A 12,891-nucleotide genomic window follows, 5' to 3' on the forward strand; every position below is an offset into this window, starting at 1 on the left:
CGACAGTATATCTACTGTCACATAACAATTTCAAAGATAGCTGTTTTTCATATGGTAATTTTTCAGACTTTATTTCAAGATTTATGATGAAAAAAAAAACTGACTCTCGTAAAGAGTAAAAAGGAACGTGAATACTAATAACTTCATGGAATATCAGATTTATTTAAAGTAAATATACAATAAACTTATTTTATAGTTAAATAGAGCTTAAATATGTATGGTTAAAATGTTCTTTTCAATTTCACGCAAAGTACACGAGAACTATCTGCGTTAGTCGTCTGTAATTTAGCAGTGTAAGACTAGAGGGAAGGCTAGTCATTATCACTCACCGCCATCTCTTGGGCTACTCTTCTTACTAACGAAGAGTTGGATTGACCATCACATTATAACACCCCCACGGCTGAAAGGACGAGCATGTTTGGTGCGACGGGGATTCGAACCCGCGATCCTCGGATTACGACTCGAACGCCTTAACCCACTTGACCATGTCGGGCCCTACACTATGAGAATCAACAATAAAATGGTTCCAGACTGAGTGACTCCCATTTGACATTGTACACAATCATTTTCATTACATTTATATCACACGATGAGATTTGGTTGGCTTGAAAAAGAATGGTTGTATTGGACTTTTCGGAGAAAAAATTGATAAGTAGTAGCCATAAAACTGCGGTTACATCTAGCATCAAACTCTCCACACTCTATAGTGGAGTTTGTGGATATAGATACACTGAGACGTCATATCTTCTCTTCACATTATACGCCACAATTGTTCTCCCCATCTCTAATGAGTGTTTTGTGCAGATATCAAGAACTGTCACAGGTTTAGCTCTACTGCTTTTTGCGATATTTTAGAATAACAATTTAATGCATTGACATATTTATGCAAATAAAAACCACAAAAATAATGCAAACAAAAATATAGTGATGGTACCGCTATATATAGACCATTACTACATTACATAAGTCCATTTCTTACTGAATGAAATATATATATATGAAACTAGGTTGGCGACATTAGCAAAAGATGCAAACTTTCTACTGCTTGTCACTTACATCACAAACAAATGGTTAGTCTCCTTTATGCAATTCTCTTTTTCAAAACGGTTTAAGATGAATTATCTTCTTGAATAGTTCCTTTCTCTCCAGTTTGATCTAACGTCATTCCTATGTGTGTATCACTGAAGCTTAATGTTCAAAATAAATTTATTTCACTAGCAACTCATCAGTGTTTTAAGGCTAACTTAGTACATTGACTCCTCTATTATGTCGTAAAGTATCGGCAAAAACATTTCCTAGGGGGCTAGAATGCTAGTTGTTTGTCGGGAGGTTCAAGACTAGAGCCGTGATTTTCTGTAAATCACCATCCATGCTCTCAGTTTTGAGGGCATTAAAACTATGATGGTTATACCTAAAAGTCTCTTAACACAAGATTCATAGTGCTTTTGAATGGTCGCACACATGAATTTTTATTGTTAGTTTATCACGTATAATCTATTTTATTCTGTAACAATATTTGTTAAATGCATAGTTGTCTAGTACTTTATTTAGACATCAAATTTATCATTTTATTATGCAACGCCACTGAAACTTTGCTTTTGGATTTTTGAAGCCTTGGTTATAAACATATTTTAAAATAATAAAATGTTAATCTCTGAAAGAACTAAGAACTTACAACGATCTTAAATCTAATACTTATTGGTAATGGTATTCTTAAAACCACCCTATATTTACAACCTTCTTCAACCCAACCATTTAATTGTGTGGATTTTCTTCTACAGTCTCTTGTATTAAGATCACAAAATAATCTTGTTATGCACATAACTTTAAAGTTAGTTGCCCAGAAGAGTGAAGGGTAAATCACAAACATAAAATTCTGCAACAAACGTGCAACAAACAGTTCATTAAGACAGTTTAGTAAAATAATAATATTTTCCAGTTATATTTAAATCTTACATAGACATAACTGCAATGCATGATGTGTGGTTATTCCCAGGTGTGACCTTCCAATTATTGATGTATACGGTGTGGAGTTATTTCTAAGTTTGACGTGCTTATTGTTGTGGTGTACGATTATGTGGTTATTTCTCGGTTTGACATGTTTATTATTGTAGTCCACGGTGTGTTTTTGAGAGCGAATGAAAGATGCTTTGTCAAAAATATGGCATGAAGTTGTATCACAAAGTTTCATTGAAAACTTATTTACATGGGACGTTATAACGTTTAGGTCAATCCCACTATTCATTGGTAAAAGAGTAAGTAGCCCAACAGTTGGCGATGGGTAATAATGACTAGCTGCCTTCCATTTAGTCATATAGTGCTATCATAAATCAGGGAAGGCTAGCGCAGATAGTCCCCGTGTACCTTTCAAAACAAACCTTTCTTCCGGTAAATGTTTCGAAGTAAAGGATTCTGGTTCTGTCACTTAGGGACTCTGACCAGATTGTTTACCTCATGTGTTGCACAAGGTGACTCAGGGTAAAAATACCAAATCGCGAAACCTAATTCGCTTTGTCCACATGAGAGGAGTTGACCGTTTAAGCTAGAATCTTTCGTTATTTGTTGTTATACTTGATAATGCTTAGTGAACTGCAGATAAACATTGCATGTAATCTTTCCTTTCTTCAATAAACTCGATGTTATACACCATTGAAAAACGTAGTGATTCTAGTCTCGAGTTACATCTCTTATTCTCACTTGTTTGTTACTGGTGTGATGGAGTACATGTACTTTTAATGAAACCTAATCCATCTGTAAGGACTAGTCTCTGTTTCTGCTCACAAACACACATACGTGTTAAATGAAATGTCGTCAAAAACACATCGCGTTTAGTTATACAAAATAAAATTTATTGTTTGTTTTGTTTTGTACTTACAGTTGAAATAGTAATGTCGAACTCTTTAACTTTCTCGTATTTTTACCTATTACTCATTTTTAATGAATCGTGTAATGTCGTTATTTATAAACAAACAATAACAAAGTTTGAAAAACAAACATACTTCAATGTTTTCAAAATAATAGGTCAATAATAGGTTAAGATCTTGGTACTGATAATATTATTATTACCTCTTTGTTGATGTCCGAATTTTTTCTTTAAAGAGGCCTCAAATAAACTGGATTAATGACATCCGGCTTCAATTTGAAAGGTTCTAATCGTATTTAGTGATGCGAGCTAAGTTAAACATTGATTTCTGTAGTGCCCGGGTATACTACTAGAAAATCAAATGAAATCGAATTATATGTAGAATGTGAAACAAGACTCATCTTGAGAGCCAAATAGGGCGATTTTTAGCAAGCCATGTGATATACAACCTTGTTCAACATGCCCTTTCGTATATTAAGCGTGAAAGAATGTTGTGTTCAGCAAGTCATGTGAAATATAATCTTAGTTAAATGAGTTCTTTCGTGAATGGAACATCAAAGTAAGTGGTGCTTAGCAACCTAAACGATTTGTAACTTTTTAAACATATTGTTTGTATTGAGCGTCAAACAAAGTGATGTTCAACAAGCCATATAACATAAGACATTGTTCAATACATTGTTTAATGTGTTGAGTGTTAAATTTGTCATTTCATGTACGGTTCTAAAGTATATCTCTTGCGTTTGCTACCTGAACGCAGAGAAAGCTACAATTAGTGGTGATGTAGAAATAGTTGTTTTTCTTTTCCATGTTTGTTAAGTTCGTTACTAATCAAAACGGACTGTGATCACCAGCGTTTGTATTAAAGCATCGCTGTTCAAGCTATATATTTTCGAAAACAAACTTTGACTGAGTCTTTCAGCAAAAATGGGCACACAGTTACCATTGTCACACTGAATCATAATAAACAAAACTTTGTGACCAGTAGAAAGACATAAAGCGCAGTAGAACTGTTATTTAAACACAATGAATCATTTTTGTAGAAACGATAATTCGAAAAAAGAAACATCTTTCACAAAATTACGACCTCCTTTGTGACTCAGCTAAGGCTTAAAGGCTAAAAACTGAGGTTCAGTTTCTATTGTGAGCACAGTACAGATAGCCCATTGTGTAGCCTCCTGCTTAACAATAAACTTAAAATCACACAAAAGGAAAAAATGTTTACCCATTCAAAATTATAAATGAAAAAAGTATCTTGAACACGTAAGCATCCCTCCAGTGGCTCACCAGAAAGTCTAAAGGCTTATAGCGCTAAAAACCTGGTTTTGATACCTGCGGTGGGCATAACACAGTTCACTGTAGCTTTGCGCTTAGCAACAAACAAACAGGTATATTTCAGAGCACGTAAAATTTAAAAGAATGGATAATCCTAATACATGATGGCCTATAAAGAACTCGTACTTATAAAATTGTATTATTATTATTAATGTGTAAATATTTTGTAAATTATAGTTATAGTTATGTTTCGCTTGTTATAGGTTTTTCCGGAAATTTATGGATGACTGAGAATGAATGCTGTGTAATTTGTAAAATGATAACATTAGTATTTGTTTCATTTCATTTTGTAAAATACTTATATATGTAGAAAATATATACTACAGGTTTACCAGTTTAATCCGGATAATGTATAAGTTCAAGATATATTTTTTTGTGATATGTTGGGTATATTTTATTTATCTGATTAAACATGCAAAACGAGCAATAACCAGGTAAAGTTAACTCCCCTCCCCAGTAAATCAAGCCACATATCGTTTTAGTTATAATAAGGGTCTTCTAAGTAACTTACGGAGTTAACGTAATCACATCTAGCTTATCTAAGTTAATGCTACATTAAAGCTAGATTTTGGCCAATATAATTTAATTATGCTGATATATTTGCAATTAGCGAACATCCATATTGTCTCACTGTTTTGTTTCTCACTATTATGAAAATTTGACTTAGCGAATAGACTCGCCCGTGTGTACTTACTTGACAAACATCGTAATTCCTGTATGTTCCATTGCACGAGCAATACCCTTCCATGATTTAGAGATGTTAAATCTTTGTTTGGCCGTAAGAGGGAGCCGTGGGTCAGGAGGAGCAGGAACTGGAGGATCGTCCAGAGGATCATGCAATTTATCATCGTGGCTCTTCCTGTTGATGGCTTGTAGTCCTTTGGTGAAAGAGCACCCCATAATTCAACCTGTTATTCTTTTGCAGTAAGCAATTACAACTATCCACTAGGCATTTCCATAAAATTGTCTTCTGCTCAGTTGGGTGACCTGAAATCGTGAAAAAACGTAATAAAACTATATTAGTTTCATAAAGGAATATTTGATAATAATAATCCTGTTTTTACATATACTAGTTGTTTTGTTATGGAGAAAGAATTTTAATATATTAACTAAATCATTATATTTCCTTACGATGTCAGGTTTTAAACTACCAGTGTTATGAGAATAGCTAGTCGCTTTTGAATTACTCACACAATGTGAATAAAATGATAAGTGTTGTAATTTCAAAGTTTGCTTCGAGTTTTTAATATTTGAAAACTCAAAGGGGTAAATGTAAAAAAAAATAGCTGATGAACATTTTTCAATCTTACCAGTAAGACCAATAAAAAATAGTACAATACATCTCTATGACATGTATTTAACGTACTTATATATGTACACATTCTGAGTACCATCGAACCATAGACAACCATCTGATGTATATAAGATATCATAGCTACTACAGGTATCATAACACCACGTAAAAATAATAATTGGTTCGCAGGCAAAAAATTCTAAAAGCAGTCAGTTACCATTGTTTATTTGCCAGGCTACTTGGTAACTGTTTAATAAGATATCTCAAAAATATAAAACTCATCTACGGGCTAATCAACTAGGGTAAGGGTTTGCTTTAACTTATTATCAAATAGGAAAAATATATTTTATGGTAATTGTGCAAACAATCAAAAGCCACAGAGAGACATGATGGTGCGGATGGTTTCGAACCAACACATTATTTGATAATAATAATATCCACTCTTTCCTTTTCTTCAGTGAAACGTGGCTACTTTTCCCCGTTTTAAATAAAGCTGGAGGGCAGTGTCTTTATTTTTCTCAACACTGAAGTCACTAGTGTACTCACTGCACTTAATAAGTATGTACGTGAGCTTCAACTATTCAGATGGCTTTAGTTTATGAGTAACACCCAGATAGTCTGAGAGCGTAAGTATCTGAAGTTCAAAGGGGTTTCGAACAAAGAATGTGTAAACAATAATAACTGCTGAGTGAAAGTAAAAAAAGTGTAAATTAATATATCATTAATAACACTGGTTATTTGAAATTTGTCAAGTACAGATTTCCCTTTTTGCCAAGTTCAAAAGCCTAGTCAAAAGTGCACAATTTACAAGTTAATAATTATACTGTATCTACAGGAAATACATGTAGTGTTTACTATTGTATGCTTCCCAACTTATCAACAAAAAACAAAAGCTATAACATGCTTGAATAATTTATTTTGATCATTAATAAAATAAACACTTGAAGAGCATTTTAACAAAAGATGGATAATTTCAGTTCTACTATACTACTCTATTGGCACGTTCTTGGTCTCAATACAATAAGTATTTTTGTTTTGTTTCAAGCTGCTATAATAAGTGCAATAATGTGAACTCAGATTGAATATATAGTTGTGACGAACATTATCATTTATTGTTACTATAGCAGCAAACAGTCTTTATGAAATGACTCACTTTCGAAATTAGAAAGCGAGAACATTTTCGAGAATTTCCACTGGGTCTGTCATGGTAATCTGCTCAGCGCGTTGGGTGCATCTCATAGGGTCTAAGGTTCGAGGTGCGACATCTTTAAACACATAGGCACTTTAAACCGTGGACATATTGTTCGGTTCATAGAGAGGAGAAGACTCCTTGTAGTGGTGGGTGCTCCTGACTGCCCTCCCCTTCGTCAAAAACGCAGAATTAAGGACAGATATACCTGAATTTTAGAAGTTTCTGACCTGACCATTCATCCCACGTGCGCATAAGAAGCCGTCTGATTCCAGGATATCAATCATTTTTGTAATATAGTTGGATATGGAAAACATATAGATGGATAATTCAGATTGGGTTTATTCATTTTAATATCTTCAAACGTCTACACAACTAAATATATGAAGGATAACTAGAATTATATAAAAATCATATTTTTAAATGTAACAAAACTTTAAAATCTTAACGAAAATGATATCAGATTAAAGCATTTCTTCAAGATAAAATATATAGTACATTTATTAAGAGTAAGCGTTGTGAATATTTTATTGTGTTTCCATATTGAGCTTACTACTTCCTTGTGTATTATATTCTTCAGTGTAACTGATAAAGCATAAATTATATCAGACTAAACACTTCCTTGAAGGTAAAACGTAACACGTTTATCAAGTGTAAGTGTTGTTAATGTTTTATTGTGTTTCAATATCAAGCTTAGCACTTCCTTTAATAGTAAACCAAAAGATAACATTTTCGAAACAATTTCTAACTAAACATTTTATTGACATAGTGTTCTTAAAATGTTATTATAGTAATAAAAACTGATTGAACATATTACACAAATTTAACACTGGTAAAAATCATTTCAGTCATCTTTGTTCTCTTGCTGAGAGTACCAAATATAAAAGTCAAGCGTAACTGTTCATTTTAGAAGATTCATATATACTGAAGAGGTTTTATCCGTCAGATACACTACACATGCCTGATTCATAATAACGTAATCGTTCGGTACAGATCAGAGTAATGTAGAAATGATAAGAGCCAGTATTTGTTTTACTTTTAAATAAAATAATTCTAGCAAAGTTTTCAAAGGTAAGGTTATAGTAACAAGGAAAATGTTTGTCACGAACTGATCAAGATATGGTGATAATCTCCTATTTTATAAGGAAAGACGTAATGTGTTTTTATGGAATTAAATTATAAAATTTCTGAAAAACTACTGTATACGCACATTATGTTTCATATAGTCGAAAAGGAACTGAATTACTTATCAAAGCAAGGTGAAATATATATTTCATTTACAATGCTTTTATGATAAATCTATTTAAAATATTATCATAAAATATAGTATGCCACTGGTATGCGTGATAACGGATATGCATCAAACTTGGTCTAGTGAAAAATATACTAGGTCGTGGATGGAATGGTCCAATGTTCGAGGTACGTGTCATTGAACACGTCCATCTCATTCAATTGTGTGCCAGTGTGTGGGTGTGCGTGCGAGAGGGTTATAATTATGAAAGTCATTCTCGCTGTTGAATAATAAGTAGCCACATAACAGGGTCGAGGGTTCGAATCTCCGTCGCACCAAACATGCTTGCCCTTTCAACCGTGAGGGCGTTATAATGTTACGGGCAATCCCACGATTCGTTAGTAAAAAGAGTAGTCCAAGAGTTAGCGTTGGGTGCTCATGACTAACTGCTTTCCCTCTAGTCTTACATTGCTAAATTAGGGACGGCTAGCGCAGATAGTCCTCGTGTAGTTTTGCACGAAATTAAAAAAAAAACATTTTTTTAACTATATATAAAATTGAGCCCAATTCAACTACAAAATAAGTTTATTGTGTACTTTAACTCCTATTAATAAGCAGGGTAGGGTGAAACTGATACTCGATGAAGTTATCCATATTCACATACCTTTTTATTCTTTACGACAGCCAAGTTGGAAGGATTTAAGTTACCAGCTTAAGTTTCCTTTACTCGTGTGTTATAACACGAAAATACATATGTATCGAAACAGAATGTAAATCTCAACCAGTGTTAGCTATTCTGAGGTTAAAGTAGATCAACCATAAAGGTGGTTATCCAATAAAGTTTATGATTTTAGAAGTGTAAAATGACTTGATGTGGTTTTCAGATAAGCGCACACATTTATATTCCTTTCCAAATGAAAGTATGAGGATATTATATTACAACTACCCTCCTCTCGAAGACATCTATCTAAATCACCACATCAAGCTACTTTCCACACCTAAAATTATATTCGGGTTTACTGAGTTTTAATATCTGCCAACGATCTTGTTGAGTTAAAATGACAGGCGACAATGCTGTCCTTATTTGACTGTAATACTAATTTTTTTTTGCCAATGGTGGGCCAGTGGGTTTTAATTCTACAACATTGAAATAGTGATTTCTAGTATAAAAGATAAACTAAAATTTGGCTGGATTGATTGTTTGGAATTGAGCACAAAGCTACATAATGGGATATCTGTGCTCTGCCAGCTACGAGTATCGAAACTCAGTTTCAAGCGATGTGAGTCTACAGACATACCACTTAGGGCATTAGTAAAGGAAGGGAAAAAGTGAATAATGAAAAAAAAACGAAAATTTCTCGAACAAACCAAGAACAAAAATTGACAATAAAGTGGATAATATGAAAGAAAGGTGTGAATGAATCTCACCAAACATAATTCATTAAAAAATAAATAACAATAGTAATACAAATGAAAATTACGTAAATAATTAAACAGATATGCTAAGGTAGATAAATAATAATAACCAAGAAAAACCAAAATTTCCCCAACACAAATAAAATGTTATTGATACATTTACTGTACGATCGGAAACGAAATAAGCTATGGGTAATGACAGATAATTATCAGAAGGAAAATATCACTACACTTAAATCAAAGGCAATCCCACAAAGACGAAAGTATTTATAGTGGCAATTTCATAATCTTATTTTGTCTCTGTACCCGCGTTAGCGCAGATAGCCCTCGAGTAGCTTTGCGCGAAATTCAAAACAAACAAACAATGTACCCGCGTTAGATCGGACCCAGAATCTTCAAGGCGATTTTAATGCACACAAGAAAGTTTCTTTTTATTATTGTGTTCTAATAGACTTGTAGTTTTTGATACTCTTTTTAAGAGTCGTTGTAACTTTCTCAACCTAAAAACGAAAAAGTGTGGTAAAAATAATTGTGTGGTTATGGTATAATCACGTTTATTGCTTTGTTTGGGAAGATGTTGGCTGGTTTTAGAAACTTGTAGATTTGGCAATTGTTTTATTTGTTCTGATTTTGTTAGTATCGAGAATTATTGTACATAGATGTACAAGGGCTCTCACACAGTCACTCCTGACTTTGAAGGGAAGGCAGATAGCCACAAGTACCCACAGTCAACTATCGAGCTACTTTTATCTGACAGAATAGTGGGATTTGACCACCACTCTTACATCTCATTTTTGACACCAAGAGTGCGGAATGCGTTTTTATAGCCTCAAAATGCAAACTAAAGGAGAAGAAATCGTATTTACTTTCCAGGCATCCCAAAGTGGGCCACAACGCGACCTCTTTACTAAGAAAACGACAATACTATGGTTGAATATAACTTTTTAGTACGAGCTATGATATGCTTTATGCAGCCATTGAACCAGGGTAAATACGTGTTTTTTTCCCAGATTACTTGAGATGTTTTAAGTTGAGAAGGATGTGAAAAAACAAGAAATTTTTTTTCGGGGGGGAGCAGTTTCTCATTGGGTGTCAGTAACGTTTTCAGTTTGTTTATCAATTTAAGCCTTTATACTATTTTAAGCTTTGTTTAAGGTTTTGATGCCTCTTTTGTTAATATTTTCATAATGCAAATTTTAAAAATAAGGGGGCTTTTCTTTAACTTGTATTTCTCTTTGCAAGTAAGATGACAGCTTTTGTAATGAAGATATTCTGTTTTTTCTGATGTTATTCTTATGTTTGTATCCCTAAGTAAAAGATTTCCTTTTAAGGAAAGGGTGATAAAGAAATGTTATGTGTGTGTATAAGTAATCTGATAGTTTTATGTAGGTGATCAGCACATGAAAAACGTTTTGAAGTGATTCAGCATCGGCTGTCCAAATAAGGAAAACATAATTAATTTAACTATTTCAAGTGTGAGAGTTAACAGTAAAAGTAGATCTTTAATATCATCTATAAATAAGCAAGCCGAGTTAAAAACCGCCTTAGTCGTGTTGAAAGTGAATCGTTCATCTCAACGTAATGTAAAGATTTAGCACTACACTCAAATGTCTATTTTACAACCTGCATTAATGGTTATATAGGAAGAAACCTCTATAATATAGAGAACGTCAATGATAGGCAGTAGTCTTTCCATTAATATCCTCATTGGTATAGTTGATATGAGCCATATATTTAGTTTGCGTACGAAATACTGTGAGAATGACGTCTTTTATAAGGGTTTTACTAAACATAGCGTTTCAGTTGTCCCTGTTTATAATACAGACGATAGGACTACCAAGATTATTAGATCCGTGAGACGACAAATAAAATGTTATTGGGTAAACTTGTTTCAACGTCAGATATTAGAAAATGTTTCTATTAATTTATTAGTTTTGTAGGAGGAGTTTGTTTGAACTTGTTACTGATGTTTTCAGCAAATAGGATTAAAGGACCTGGATTTTTCTCTTTTTTTGTAGAATTTAGTGTCGAATGAAGATACAGTTTCGTTGCTTTTATTTGCTTGTTTAAATTTAAGACTAAAGCTGCACAATGGGTTATCTTGTCTTTTTCCACTGTGGAAGTCGAACCAGGAATGGTAGTGTTATAAGCTTCCAGAGTTCAATTCCATTAATACTTACAACTGTGTAAAATAAATATTTAACAACGCTTATTTTAATTTTTCCACTTTTTGTTTTACAAACTTCAAGACAAAAATAAAGGAGGCCAAGTACAAAAATAGCAAATATTATACTTTAAACACTTTGATGACATTCTGGTACTTAAATTTCAGGGGAGAAGGAAGGGAATACTTGACAAACGTCAATTATTAATGCTGTCAGCAAAACATCTCTCAAAATAACATTAAGGAGCGACCTAAATTGACTGATACGCATCATATTTCTTTCTGTCAGCAGCTTTTTTAATACTTCACTATTTATCTTTTTGAACAAACATTGCCGACATAAGTGGTATGTATCACATTACATTTTCATGTTTCATTACTGTTCTCTCACAAAAGCGAGGTGTGAAATGTCTCTCAAGAGTAAGAAATGCTCGCTTAACCAAAATAAGCTTTTTACTAAAAGCAATGTTCACTGTATGGTGTAGTTTCATATAGTTGTTCAATACTTGGTGATAAAAGTAGTTTCATTAGTCTTTATTACTACTCTGAGAATAGTTTTCTTGAATTAAAATGGACGAACTTCAGCAAACTGTCCAAAGATGCTAAAAAATACATATTGAGACTGTTTGTTTTGTTTTTTGAATTTCACAGAAAGCTACACGAGGGCTATCTGCGCTAGCCGTCCATAATTTAGCAATAAAAGACTAGAGGGAAGGCAGCTAGTCATCACCACCCACCGTCAACGCTTGGGCTACTCTTTTACCAACGACAAGCGGGATTGACCATCACATTATAATGCCCCCATGGCTGAAAGGGTGAGCATGTTTGGTGCAACGGGAATTCGAACCAGCGACCCTCAGATTACGAGTCGAACATCTTAACCCACCTGACTATGTTGGGCCTATCGACACAGAACATGTCGAACAAGCTTGGACAGAATATGCTTGTTAAAACAAGGAGCTTATTAGCTAAGATACTATCCGTCCTTAGAGCACGGGTTGATTCTCTGATAGAGTTTTGGTTTTTGGAGCTAGAGAAACAGGTTAAAATTTATTGGATGCCACAAAATATTATTGGTACGTTAAAAGAGTGATTATCACTTCCTTAGCATGGAAGCTGGGTAGTGGAGTGCAACTGATTGAGTGCTATCTATCTAGTTAGTGCTTCAAAATCTGAAACTGCGGGCTTAATACATTTTGCATAAATGAAAAAGTGCAAATACATTTTTTTTCACTCTTAAAAGGATTTTCATTCCCAAAAGTACTTATAACGCCATTTTCTGGTACATAGCAAATTGAATCACTTCTGTTTGTTATTATAATGTATCAGGTTAAAAAAAACATCAAAAATCATTTTATTACGAATGGTTATTATCTCCCAGATAAAAAATAATTTACAAAAC

At 33.5% G+C, this 12,891-nt stretch overlaps 1 protein-coding gene across 4 annotated transcripts in view; it reads right to left on the reverse strand.

Annotated features, from left to right (window-relative positions):
• The window catches only part of LOC143249396 (neuroglobin-like), a 63,787-nt gene that overhangs the window by 12,319 nt on the left and 38,577 nt on the right, over window positions 1-12,891 (reverse strand). For all 4 annotated transcript variants that reach the window (XM_076499182.1, XM_076499183.1, XM_076499185.1 and 1 more), the window contains one exon: window positions 4,890-5,182. In XM_076499182.1, the coding sequence (XP_076355297.1) occupies window positions 4,890-5,095 (206 nt within the window). In that variant the 5' untranslated portion in view covers window positions 5,096-5,182. The remainder of the gene's footprint in view (window positions 1-4,889; window positions 5,183-12,891) is intronic.

Source organism: Tachypleus tridentatus, chromosome 4, assembly GCF_004210375.1.
Source record: "Tachypleus tridentatus isolate NWPU-2018 chromosome 4, ASM421037v1, whole genome shotgun sequence".
Taxonomy (NCBI): Eukaryota; Metazoa; Arthropoda; class Merostomata; order Xiphosura; family Limulidae; genus Tachypleus; species Tachypleus tridentatus.